Raw genomic sequence first — 13,510 nt, forward strand, 5'->3', positions numbered from 1 at the left:
AAGTCTTAGCATCTCCGACCCGCAAAGGCATTTACAATTTGGAGTCGCTAATGGTCTCGGCAAATCCGTCGAGGCTTTCACCTTTGTGGAAGCACTTGAAAAAGACATCGTATAGATATTGAGGGGAACGATTGACCTGAACTTTGCTACTTGATAATCTGCCCCGGCTTGCACCCTTGCATAGGCATCGAAATAGACAAGATGCTGTTTTAGTCTACAGTGTTGTGCGGTAACATGTACCATCATAGGTGGCTATGCCGCAATGGGGGAAATGTAACATACTTCATATTCTCGATTTGTATACGTTTCGCTATCAATTGTCCACATCTCGTGGTTCCATAGTAGACCATGCCTTTTCATACTCCTCGGCACTCATGTACTTAAACTCCGTTGGCCGTGTAATCGGTAGAAAGTTTTCTCCATGTTGTTCAAATTGTTCCAGCCTCTTCTTTGTCTCAGGTCGGCTTGCGTTGACACTGTAAATTTTCACTCTGTGGCAGCTGCTAGTAACATGCAGCCCCCAATTCCAGCTGTGGCGCACGTTCATGGGTTGGGTGTTAAGACTGTTATCCCAGCAGCGGACAACGAGTTCTGTCCACCCTTCATGGTCGCAAGGAATAGAAGCAGACCAAGTTCTCCAAGCATATTTGTGCTTTGGCGACAGATTTTCGATCGGGACAGCATACCAGGCCCAACCGCCATCCGAGGAGACCTCGACGCGCTCTGGCCAGCGACCGCCACCAGAATAGGCCCAGCCTTGCACAGTCAGCATTCGATAAAATTACATGAAAAGAGAGCACACTGCTTCTTACCTGTGACTTCAATATGACCATTGTGTACCACAATTTCTTTGTGCCAAGGGCTCATGATGGCGCTACTAACTGGCATCTCCTGAATCTGGATCCCCACTACTCGTGGATTAGTATTCCTGTCATAGTCTGAAGTATAGAGTCTCTTACATGTGGGCAGTTGATTATGTTTTCCGTATTGCTGTTGGAAGTACAGGTATTCTCTGCTCTGTACAGGGGCACGACTTGGATTCTCGATTGCTTTGACGCGGTAGAGCCATTTGACACTTCTCGCACCAATGTAGCCCATGACCACTGCCCTCAATGGGAACCCATGAATCTTAGGCAAGGGCTTATCATTCATCTCCCATGCAAGGAGGACTTCGTTTGCCTTGACCTTTGACCAAGGGACAGAAACCACATAATTCATGCAATCTCCGCCCTTGAAATATGTTTCTGCTCCATATAACTCAAGATGTTTAGCATCACCCTTCAGACCCCCACAATATTTGATGATCTTCTTGAGGCTGACGCCAGTCCATTTTGCTGTACCAATTGCTCCTTCTGCCCATGGGGCGTTGATCATCTCGTCACCTTCACCGGCATATTCACCAATCTGCTCAACGCGTCTCGTACCACTACACTGAATAGTGACGAGCATGGATGTGCGTGGGAACAGAGCTTCATTTTTTAGATCGTCTAGAGTGAGTACTCTAGGCTCATTCACCAAGCCATCAAGCCGAAGGTCAAATTCCACTGGGTCAATGTCTGGTATTCCACCATGGTTGCGAACAAAATGAAGATCGTTTGGAGTTATGGCTTCTTTGGTGAGCAGACCTTTGGGCGGCTCACCATTGTAAGGGAATTGGAGCAGATGGAGCATGCCCGGGTGTTTTTCCTGCATAAATGATTACCATAATGCATGCCTTCAGAATTGTAGGGAAGGGGTCATACCTCCAGCACTGTCTTCCAGCTATCCTCAGGTACATTGCTGAGGGCACCACCAATAGCTTTATGCCAAAGCTTCCAACGAACCCCTTCAAGCACCGGGTTTGTAGCTGGGACTGGCCCAAGTTGGAATTCGGGAGGCGGGGGGAATTTATGGCGTGAAAACCTCTTGCGTGCCTTGGCCTTTTTTTCTGGGTATTCTTCCCACTCTACATAGCCTTTCCAACCTTTTCTCTCCTCCCCAACAACAAATGCTGGATCATCGTCGTCGGCATCTGGACGAAGTTCCGCTGAATTTGTCGCCGTAACAGGTTGCGACTCCGTATGGATCACCAAATTGCTCTGGTTCCTTAAACCAAGCTGAGCCGGATCTAGTCCTTGTTCAAGTTTCCATTCATTTGGAGGCTGTTGATTGAATCCATGGTGAGTTTTCATGGCAAGCCATTCGCATCGAGGTGCTCACCTGAAGACCAACCGACTCCTTTTGATTTGGACCCATCTCTTATTATACCTTTATTCTGATATATTTATAAGGTTGATAAACACACAGTGAGTTTTTAGTTCTATGAAATTTGAGATATAACAACCGATCTCCCTGGTTATATACAAAATTCCCATGTTGGGCATCAACCTAATACTTCTACCGCAATCACATCCAGTGCGGGGTTTCATAATACGATTAATATAATTCCTGCATATGTTACGTCACTATGATTAAATTCTACATAGATATCGCTTTCTAATGATCAGTCATGAAGAGATATCTTATCATATTCTAAATGGGAATGAACAAAGTGGGAAACGGCATCTTGTCATGTAATTAGCAGGTACCAATCTTAGCTGAAGCATTGAAATGGTCTGGAACCAAGGTGGTGCACAAGGCGGTTACTTTCTAGTCCAAGAGGCTTCGACCCCAATATTTTGGGTACAACTTCGGCAATCATGCCACTCGTGGCGTAGCTGTGTAAATTTTCCGTTGGCCCTACGAAGTTGTGTATGGGTCCCCAACTGTCTGACAAGAGCGAAAATAAATCAACACACGAACTGATATAAAGACATGAAGTACCTTTTATCAGACTAGAGAATCACAGTTCAGTTTATCTATGGCTTGTTGCTGCTACCTATGTAAAGCAAGTGGCTCACCATGTGAACCCAATAATCGCTGGCAGAGAAACAATACGTGATCTCCCGACACTGGTGCATATCTTAGATTGAGGAAATGCAATGGTCAAAAGCAGGAGTTCTTGAATTTTTATTCTCGTTTCCATATGGCTATAATATCCCGAATCCAAGCAAGCATCCCTCGCGCCCTAGCAGCGGCATTCAGAAGCCACAAATACCTCTTCACAAAAGTCTCGACCTGGTCGTAATCGTGCGCGTAGCATTCCCAAATTCCTTGACCCTGATATCCATCCGTTTCCTCCATCAAACCACTTTCTTTATCAATGCCCTCGAAATCGTGAGGCTTCAGTCGAGGACCAACAACAAGCGCGCGACCAACTATTGATTCATCTGCAATCAAACGCGTTGCCGCATCAATAACATCGGGAACTTGTCCTGGTCCCGCAGACCCAGAGAGTAACAGTGCCTCGGTGGTTGCCTGTAACATTTTGGTCTGTGCAATATAGTATGGTGCGATCATGTTGATGCGGATTCCCTTCAAAAAAGCAGTTCCGCGCATTGAACGAAAGAGGCCCAGCACGGCATGTTTGCTCATGCAATAATGACTCTGGCCAGGAAGAGGGATAAGTGAGGCCACGGAGCCAACAAACAGAAAGCATCGATCCTGTCTTTTGTTTTGTGGAAGATAATATAGCGCAAGGTGAGCAGTGAATATGACTCCTTTGACATTTACATCAAGAGTAGCCGTGTTGGGCTCAAGCAATTTGCCATTCACCAAGTCTGGATTTTCGAATTTAGTCGCCTCCCCAGGAAGAATAATACCTGCATTGGGCACCACAATATCTATAGTGCCATGCGGGCTGGCTTTGACGGCGGCATCGAAAAGGCTGACTTGAGATTCCCAATCCGTGACGTCGCAGTGTCGGAATTCAAAAACTCCTCTGGGGTATGCCATTCGAAGAGCGGCCACGAGCTCTTCACCAGCTCTGTCGGCAACATCCCCAATCACGACATTTGCACCATGAGAAGCCCAATGGCGGACCATATGCGCGCCCAACCCATTAGCGCCTCCCGTGATGAGAATCGTTTTATCCTTGAGAGTCGATGGGTCATACGGTTTATTAACGTCTACCGGAATTGATTGCTTGATTGTTTGCCGCACATCACCCATCTTGCGTGTCTGGATATGATGGTGAGAGAGAGTTATTCAGGTGATTGAAGTCTGACAATGGCTATCGAAAGGGAGAAAGGCAATGAAATGAGTTGCAAAATCATGTTCATCGTGCTACTCAAAAAAAAAGCAAGGACGTACTTTACTAGCGCTTATAAAAAAGCTCTAGAACATTAAATAGTCTGGTATCTAGTGGGAGGGGCACAAGTAAGGCTCAGATATTGGATATTCGTCGTGATAAAACCGAAATGGGGTACGATACGCATCACGATGGACTAGAATAACAATGCTGCGTTTTCCTCTGTAAAACGGTAGGAACTATTAAAGGAATGAGAATATAATTATGGTTGTCGATACCGCAACGTTCCATGTCGCGCTTCTCCAAGTATCCCACCTCCCAGCTTATCTTGACAAGTCAGGCAGTAGCAATTTTGTCTCCACTTATATTCAATATTCGTGAGGGTCTGGGCATATTTTCATATGCAGATTGATCATTAAGGCTAAGCGCAATTAAGATGCTTGAAGCTATGATCCTGTGTTCCATGCCCCATGGGAGAGAGTCAGCGCATGAAAAGAAGAGGCGAAGGATCAGGAGCACAAAAGACCGTCAAAGGAAGAGGAAGATCTAGGAATAGAAATATGGCTGGATGCTATTGCGAGCTCTCAATGCTCCACTTCCACCTTCATACTTAAGAGTACTTGTAGACAAACGGCGCTAACGCGATTACGCCCCCCGTTGTTTCCGAGCTCGTCCGCGGCCTCTCATGTATTAGCTAATTTGGTCGATATTGCTACGGCTCTCTCTCACTTTAAAGTGGCATTCCCACAACTCAGACGTAATACCCTTAATCCTACATCAATCAAATCGCCGTCTTGAGTTAGCCTAGAAAATTCTGTTAGTTGCTCAGAATTTTGACTCGCGGTGATTGTTCTCATGCTCCATCTATTCCATCCTCTCCGTACATTTACATCGGCCCACTTCCCCTGTGAACTTAGCGCGCAGGCCTAACTAGCAATGTCTTTGAAGAAGGAAGCTATAGTTAACTCAAATTGTGTCTCTTTATCCATCAATAACAACACGAGGTGATGGCCAATTACTGAAGTATAACAAAGTTGGTGAAGACCGAAGAAATAACCGTAATATATGACCTTCAAATCGCGTGTCAAGTCTTCCATAAGTTCTGTGACCGTCAGTGGAAAATAACAGTCAACAGAATCGTATTTCTCTACTCAACTGCATTAGTGGGCCTTGGAGGGTTGCGTGCTGCCATGAAATTACTTGAGGCAGATTCCCTCCCGGCGGAGTCTTTTTATTCTGTTGACTTGTGTAGCATGTGTTTCTTAGTTGTTCCTGTAACTGTGCTCTCTGTATACTGAATTGTTGTTCAATAGCACTGCAGCAGGCTTCAATCTTACTCAGCTTACTTAAAAAGCGATGCCATTCAGAGGCAGCGACTGAACTTTAATAACCTCTGTTTCAGTTGCACTGTGTGCCAGTACGCAGCTGCTCGGACGTGGACGGACCAAAAACTGTCACACAGCCAGGCCACACGCACAAGTATCATATCTGGCTATTTTCTGAACACCGACTTGGTTATTAATCATATGGGTAAATATTAAAAATAGATGTCACGTACCCGCTCTCTATCACTACTCAAACATTTTATTGGATCAGCTTGTACCTCGTCAACATTGCACAGTATGATAGCCTCCAGGCTGAAAGGTCAGCACTGTATCAGTAAGTGTTTTGTATGTAAGCTTATCAACCAGTAATTACATGTAATTGTCTATACTCCGTGTTCTATTTGACCGCTCTTTAAAAGGCTCACATATGCAGCTCTATGTAAATTGCACTATATAAAGTAGAAAACTCTCCAAACTACCTACACTTTTATTGCCCTCTCTGCTGGTATACTATCCATACAAGAATTTCAACCTCTACAACTCACTCACCATGTCTGACAACCGCTGGAATGTCTCTTTCCAATCTGTTGATGGAGTAACCCTGAAAGGCTGGTTTTTCCCAGCTGCCTCAGAACCGGGTCCATGTATTATCATGACTCATGGGGTATGTTGAACTGTCGAGCCTGCTCTTAGTCACTGGGCAAGAATGATGATTGTCAAGGTTAATAACAATGAACATTAGGTCACCGCCCTCAAAGAGCACTTCCTTGATGGAATGGCTCTCGAGTTCCAAAAATCTGGGTTTAATGTCCTGCTCTACGACAATCGTGGATTTGGAGAAAGTGGCGGTCGCAGATATGACTCAGACCCCGTCAAAGCACAAGACGATTATATTGATGCTTTTGACTACGCCGCATCTCTTTCGGAGGTTGACTCTCAAAGAATTGTCTTTTGGGGAATAAGTCTTGCTGGAGGTGTTGCCATATCCGCTGCGGCGATCGACCGCCGAGTCAAGGCCGTTATTGCACTCGTACCATATGTATCAGGAGAGCTTTTACTAGGAACTGGCCAACCGCTTCTCGACATGGCCGAACGAGACCGTGCCAAAATCCGTAATGGGGAAGAGTGGCCTCTCTCTCGTGTTGTCGCCTCCACTATTGAGGAGGCCCAAGCCAGGAGTGCACCTGTACTACTGCGAGATGAAACCAGCTTCCGTTTTTTTCAGGATGCCACCGCCCTAGGTGGAATTTGGGAAAACAAAATTACTACAATGTCTCTTTTCAGATTCCTTCGGTTTGAACCTATCAGATATATCCACCGGATCGCACCCACTCCCCTCCTGATGGTTGTGGGAGAAAAGGATGAGGGTTTATTTTCACCCCAATTACAGGCATTCGGGCTTGCGCAAGGGCCCAAAGAGCTTCATATATTGAAAGGCGGTAATCATTTCAATCATTACCAGGGTGAGCTACGCAAGGAGAGCTTTGCAGCGCAGATTGATTTCTTAAAACGACATGTATAGGTTGATCACATTTAAGAGTTGATCATCTCTAAATTCTTTGACCCTGATTTTGGATATATGGATGACTATATGTACCGTCCAGCGAAATGAGAAAACTATCCATGTTTCCAATCAATTTCTACACTATCACCAAAATAATGACTCAGCGTCAGTTTCTAATGGAGAGACGGTATAATAATTGGATTTTCACATAGTGAAAAAAAAAAAAAAAACCGTATCGTCAAAGCAAATTAGCCAATTGTTAATCATCTCATATTGAATGCTCAATCGTCTCCTGGGTTCTTTATCTCTGAGAAGACTCTTGATAACAAGGTCCTTAATAGATTCTAGATGTGAATAGTTATTCTGTGAGAGTTCCTAAAACAATGCCTTTGTAAAAGGAAAATATCGATCACATCTAAACTTTATACTTATAAAGAACAATAGCCTATGAGATGTCCTAGAATTGGTCATTACCTTTCTTAAATGCTACCCTGTACTAATAACATGCAATAAATGGAAAACTATTAACTGCGATTATCAATACCGTGGCAGGGATGCGCAGAAATTGTTGGAGCATAATGGTGATTGCTACTCATAACTTCTGAATTTCCACTCCAAAGTCATGTCTTAGCTGCCCGCGTCGAAGCACCCCAATGCTAAGTTTGATGGCTATATTTGGCATTGTTGGCATGCATTGTGTGTTATGACACAATTGTCTGCCTTTCTAGACTCATCTTAATGGTCTAGTATGTCGCGTGTCGCGTCTTATTGCGGAATAGTAATGTGCCTTATCGAATGAAAGGCGAGTGCTCATATTTATCTCCGATAGCGCGTCTCCATCCCTGTGGAGTAGGCGGCACCGATAACTTGGGGTCCTTTTGAGGCTGCTTAACGAATTGACAAAATCACCTTCCTTTTCGAGCAGTACCAAAGGCACGGCACTCGGCATCCCCTCCTTCTTAAAACTTGACAAGGCGCCGGCGGATATTGCGCCATATAGATATTTGCCGTCCCTTCTATTCAAAGGTTCCTTTTCTTCGGACTTTGCGACACAATTAGCAGGTGGGCAAATACTGGTGCGATCTTAGTCTGCATGGTGCTAGCTGAAGTGCACAGCATCTGCCTTCCCAGCTGTCTATAGACTCCTCCAGTTAAGCTCGTAAGCTAGCTCGCCAAAGCTAGTTTATGGGCCATATATAACCTTAAAAGAATCTTAAACTATATAACATATGAATGTGCCTAGGATATGGCTTCATGAGAATCATAAATTTAGCCAAAGATGACAATAATATCTCGATATTAGTCTCAGCAAGATATGATAGTCTAGCCGAAAGACTATACGTATTCGCCTCAAAAACAGCATGAATCTCAATGAGCAAACATGCAGACAATATTGCTACATCTTATTGCTTTCCGCATTCAAACTAGATGCCAAGAGCTGGGCGCTGTGACTGCCGTAATAAAAACACACAATCTTGGTTGGATCGGTTTGTCCTAGGTCCTTTTAGGCAGCTTGGTCGTCTGTAGCCAGAGACTTGGCAGATCATTCTGAAAGACGCAATAGTAGTAGCAGTGATGATAGCTTGGGTTGGTGAAATCGATTACTTATACAATAACAAAAAAAAAAGTATTTAAATGGCCTCTCCTCGCAAGGAAAAAACATCTTTCATCAGATCCAGCCATCAAACTACCATTGCCTCCAAATCTACAATAAGAAGATACCTTCACAATGGCCAGCATCCGTCGTCTTGCGCTCTATCTTGGAGCTCTGCTCCCGGCTGTCCTCGCTGCTCCTGCAGGCCACCACAAGGCACCCGAGGCTGTTCCCAACAAGTTCATTGTCACTCTGAAGGAGGGCGCTTCTATTGATACTGACTCTCACTTGACTTGGGTGAATGACCTCCACCGTCGTTCTCTTACCAAGCGCAACACCGCAGGTGTTGAGAAGACGTATAATATCCACACCTGGAGTGCCTATGCTGGCGAGTTCGATGAGGATACTATTGAGCAGATTAAGGCTAGCCCCGATGTATGCACTTACCATTCCCATATGTTATATCTAAACATAAGATACTGACCATGGAGACAAGGTTGCTTCTGTTGAGCCAGACTATATTATGTACTTGTCTGACATTGTTGAAGACAAGCGTGCTTTGACTACACAGACTGGTGCTCCTTGGGGTCTCGGTACTGTGTCCCACCGCACCTCTGGCTCCACTAGCTATATCTATGACACCTCAGCTGGCAGTGGAACCTTTGCCTACGTCGTTGATTCCGGTATCAACACTTCTCACCAACAGTTTGGCGGACGTGCCAGCCTCGGTTACAACGCCGCCGGAGGACAGCATGTTGACACTCTCGGCCATGGTACTCACGTTTCCGGAACAATTGGTGGCTCTACTTATGGTGTTGCTAAGCAGGTAAGCGGGTTGATTTCATCTATTGCTCTACAATATATGGCTTGATGAATTTTGTAGAGCTAACTCGAAGATAATAGGCCAGTCTGATCTCCGTCAAAGTCTTCCAGGGAAACAGTGCCAGCACCTCGGTAATCCTTGACGGTTATAACTGGGCGGTGAACGACATTGTCTCTCGAAACCGCGCTAGCAAGTCTGCTATCAACATGTCGCTTGGAGGTCCCGCTTCCTCCGCCTGGACTACCGCTATTAACGCAGCCTTTAACCAGGGTGTTCTTACTATTGTGGCTGCTGGTAACGGCGACTCTTTAGGAAACCCCCAGCCCGTTTCCGGCACCTCTCCTGCTAATGTACCTAATGCCATCACTGTTGCTGCGCTTGACATCAACTGGCGCACTGCTTCATTCACCAACTATGGTGCTGGCGTTGACGTTTTCGCTCCCGGTGTCAACATCCTGTCTTCGTGGATCGGCTCGAACACGGCTACCAACACAATCAGCGGCACCTCTATGGCTACTCCCCACGTTGTTGGCCTTGCTCTCTATCTTCAGTCTCTTGAGGGTCTTGCTACCCCCACCGCCGTCACCAACCGCATCAAGGCCTTGGCTACCAGTGGCCGTGTCACCGGTAGCCTTAACGGCAGCCCCAACGTCCTCATCTTCAATGGAAACAGTGCTTAAATTGGCTACATATTTGATGCCTCGAGCGGGGACAATGACTTGGTGGTCTATTGATTCGTTGTGGAAAAAATGGTTATGCATACACATTGAGAACTCTGGGCGAATTCTACAGCATAGTCAAATAGTATAGCTGAATGGCTAGAAGATGAATAAAAAAAGTATCTCTTTACACGTTATTTCCGTCGATACTTGAACATATATGATCTGGTAGATCTGAATAAGAATAGCTATTTTACTTGTACATTTGCATAGAGCTTTCCCATTCGCAAATGCACCTAGTAGAGTAATAATATCCATCATAAATTGTTGTCGGTCAGAGCTTCGAGACAAAATTATATCCCAATGGGCATCTGATTCCTTAGGCTATATTCAAGTTATTATCCGAATACGTGCCCTTCCGCTGTGTTGTCTACCGTATCTAAAGGATTTCGCTATTTGACATATCTCTCGGCATACCATTTCCACTTGGCTGGTCCTAGAGCAACTTAGAGAAGCAACACTGCAGCGATGGAATAAATTTCCCTGCTAAATCCGAGCTAGAACAAGTGAACCACAGATTCACTAGCCTAATAATTTTAAAGTCTTGTGCGGCCATGTGCTGTGGAAGACAGCTTGGCATACAAGGTGGGCTGGCACGCTTTAGCGCAAGCATTCGCCGCTACTGGACTTTCTTGTTCCGTCCAATAGGTACAGTATAAGGACAAAAGTCTGCGACCACTCTACAGTATACCCGCAAAAACCTATATTTTCAAACGCCTGCAAAATAACTACATTAAGTTATAATAAATATTTTTTTCTAAAATATTATTAATTAACTAAAGTATTTTATATTTTTAAAGTTATATTAAATTATAATAAATATTGCTGTTGTAATAAGTGATTAAAAATATAGTGTTTTTGCAGAAATTTACTATAGTGGGTTATAGTGGGAAATAATGTATTATTATTACTGTTTTTCTTAGATAAAAATATTTTTCTCTTTTTTTTTATTACCTTTTCCTTATTTATTTATTTACTTAATAAGATTATTTTTTAAAAATATTTTTATTATTAAATTTAACTATTTAGCTTTATATAAATAATTTTTTTTATAATTTTTATACTTTTACATTAATAATTATGTAATTTTTAAAAATACCTGTTTTTGCATTTTAAGGTGAGGCACTGTAAAGTGGTCGCAGACTTTTGTCCTTACACTGTAGCTAGATAATGAGTTACACAGAGCATCCTAGACTAGGTCTATAGACTGACTGTAATCTTGCCGTATTTATCGTTTGCAAGGAACTTTATTTTTTTCCCCCGAAACATTAATTTGTCAGACTTTAATAGCTTCCACTGGCGGCATGGTCATATCTCTCTGATCAGCTGTAACCGATCGGATCTAAACCAGGATACTGCCATGGCCTATCTGGCTAGTCAGCTATGGGATAATTGCTCACTCATTACAAGAAACTACGGCTTGCACAAAGCTTCGTGTCGAGTGTTTGTCTATCTCTTGCAGGGAAAATGAGAAAAAAGTAGGATTTTAACACATGGTTAACCATTAGTCTTATGATGGATAATAGTTGTTACGCCGGTTTCATCAACTTCGTCACTGTTCTATAGCAACAAAGTATCTGACGGATACGATGCTGGCAATTTGATCTTACGACGGCGTGGCCTTTTTCTCCACCTAGCTCTCATATTAATCTATTGAAACACTGCACAGAATAGTACTTGTGGAAAGAGACATTCCGACTGACATGCAAGTTTTGATCGGGTACAAATTTGACTATTCCAACTGCTGTTTCCGGTACTACACATACTTTAATTTAATATCTGCTCAACTCAAAGTGGAGCGATCTCACTACATTCCTTGAGGAGCCAAGATGCTGCAAGCTATTACATAATGCGGCTGGTTAGATCACTTCCTTTTTTTTCACATGGAGGTCTAGCAAGGAAGATTCTCGTTCTTTGCCAATAATCACCAGGCTCACTGCTATTATGGCTCGGCAGATTGAACCGAGCCAAGTTGCAGCCATCTTGCTCTCTTGGCTCGACCTTGAGCTAATTTCATGCACTACACTGCAGGGTCTCTGGGCGGGGTATGGCCACATTTGCGCTGTTTCCGCTCGATCAACTGATGGCGCAGCCTCGCGGTGGCAGCGTTTCTCCAGGGACCGAGGAAATGGCCAAGGCAGTACAATCCATCTCGTTCTGAAGATAGTTCATCCGCCCACTGAAACTGGAGATGAGGGCCACCTCCGAAAGATATTTAGTTACGAGGTTGAGCAGTATTTCTACGATGAAGTTGCTCCTCGGCTTGCCGACAACATAGCAGTTGCCCATTGTTTTGCTTCGACGAGGAGTATGCAACAAAAAGCCGTTGAACATGGTATTGACCATTTGATGGTTACTCTTATGAACGATCTAAGGCTTGAGTTTCCTATTGCAGGCGAAAAAAGGGCAGTTCTTTCAAGCAACCAGGTTTATGCAGCTTTAGCATGGCTGGCCAAGTTCCATAGTACCTCATGGACCTATCTGCCTCAAAATCTGAGCGAATTTCTCTTGCCGCCGCTTGAAGAAGCTTCCAGACGTCAAATTGATCCTAAATCGGGTGGAACGGCCCTATGGTTGAATGGTGGATATACATATTTGGCCACCCGACGACAAGAATATCAGTCGCTTGAGCAAGACGAATTCTCGGAGTGGTCTGATATATTTTGTGCCTCTGTGGATGGGTCTTCATCCATTGCTGAAGAAGTTGCCAACTTTCTGACGCCATGTGGCAGGCCTTTTGAGACATACATCCATGGTGATGTGAAGTCGGAAAATCTTTATTCAACAGAATCTGGTGATGATGTGGTGTTCTTCGACTTTCAATATGCGGGGATTGGACTAGGCGTTTGCGACCTAGCCAAGCTGTTCACATGCTCTGTCCCAATGAGTATGCTGACGAACCACAATCCAACCCCAGACAAATTGAGAATGAGTGAATGCGAAATGGAGCTACTCAAGCACTATTGGTCTATCCTGATGGACAATCGCCCAAAGAGCAAAATACCCATGTATGATTGGGACGATTTCCTTCGCCACTGGGAGACTGCTCTTGTAGACTGGTGTCGATTCCAAGCCTCATGGGGATTCTGGGGAAATACGGAATGGCTAGAAGCCAGGGTGAGATCCATCACCAAGGATGATGGCTGGAGAGAATGGCTTCGGCGGCAAGCATAAAATATGCGGTATCAAAAAAGAACGAGATATATTTCGGAAATTTTATTCTAAGCATTGATACATTAAGAACTTGATTGCTACGCATCATCTATTTCCTTTATAATTGTTTACTTTTTGGGGCAAAGCTTATGTTCTGATGGATTATCTGAGAAAGACGTAGGTGCTTCATTGAGAACAGCGTCTTGCACTTGTAACGCATATATACTCAACTCGGCATAGAATAGTATTAATGGCCATGAATTACTGACAGCATCCCCGCTAGT

The 13,510-nt window shown here is 44.2% G+C and overlaps 5 protein-coding genes across 5 annotated transcripts; 3 read left to right on the forward strand and 2 right to left on the reverse strand.

Annotated features, from left to right (window-relative positions):
* Positions 1 to 264: 264 nt before the first annotated feature.
* TRIVIDRAFT_231246 (uncharacterized protein) lies at positions 265 to 2,283 on the reverse strand (the record flags this gene model as incomplete). The annotated part of the gene is made up of 5 exons (XM_014098899.1): positions 265 to 756; positions 813 to 908; positions 960 to 1,686; positions 1,743 to 2,141; positions 2,200 to 2,283. The coding sequence occupies 5 exons, from the start codon at positions 2,233 to 2,235 to the stop codon at positions 314 to 316; spliced, it is 1,701 nt and encodes a 566-aa protein (XP_013954374.1).
* Positions 2,284 to 2,988: 705 nt separating this feature from the next.
* Positions 2,989 to 4,029, reverse strand: TRIVIDRAFT_58627 (uncharacterized protein; the record flags this gene model as incomplete). The annotated part of the gene is made up of 1 exon (XM_014098900.1): positions 2,989 to 4,029. One exon carries the CDS (start codon positions 4,027 to 4,029, stop codon positions 2,989 to 2,991), a length of 1,041 nt encoding a protein of 346 aa, XP_013954375.1.
* Positions 4,030 to 5,983: 1,954 nt separating this feature from the next.
* Positions 5,984 to 6,955, forward strand: TRIVIDRAFT_48181 (uncharacterized protein; the record flags this gene model as incomplete). Its single annotated transcript, XM_014098901.1, has 2 exons — positions 5,984 to 6,097; positions 6,176 to 6,955. 2 exons carry the CDS (start codon positions 5,984 to 5,986, stop codon positions 6,953 to 6,955), a joined length of 894 nt encoding a protein of 297 aa, XP_013954376.1.
* Positions 6,956 to 8,614: 1,659 nt separating this feature from the next.
* On the forward strand, positions 8,615 to 10,418 carry TRIVIDRAFT_77334 (uncharacterized protein; the record flags this gene model as incomplete). The annotated part of the gene is made up of 3 exons (XM_014098902.1): positions 8,615 to 8,966; positions 9,028 to 9,357; positions 9,435 to 10,418. The coding sequence occupies 3 exons, from the start codon at positions 8,667 to 8,669 to the stop codon at positions 10,032 to 10,034; spliced, it is 1,230 nt and encodes a 409-aa protein (XP_013954377.1).
* Positions 10,419 to 12,017: 1,599 nt separating this feature from the next.
* TRIVIDRAFT_48016 (uncharacterized protein) lies at positions 12,018 to 13,247 on the forward strand (the record flags this gene model as incomplete). The annotated part of the gene is made up of 1 exon (XM_014098903.1): positions 12,018 to 13,247. The coding sequence occupies one exon, from the start codon at positions 12,018 to 12,020 to the stop codon at positions 13,245 to 13,247; it is 1,230 nt and encodes a 409-aa protein (XP_013954378.1).
* Positions 13,248 to 13,510: the final 263 nt, after the last annotated feature.

The sequence above is a fragment of the Trichoderma virens genome, assembly GCF_000170995.1.
Source record: "Trichoderma virens Gv29-8 chromosome Unknown TRIVIscaffold_81, whole genome shotgun sequence".
NCBI classification, from domain to species: Eukaryota; Fungi; Ascomycota; class Sordariomycetes; order Hypocreales; family Hypocreaceae; genus Trichoderma; species Trichoderma virens.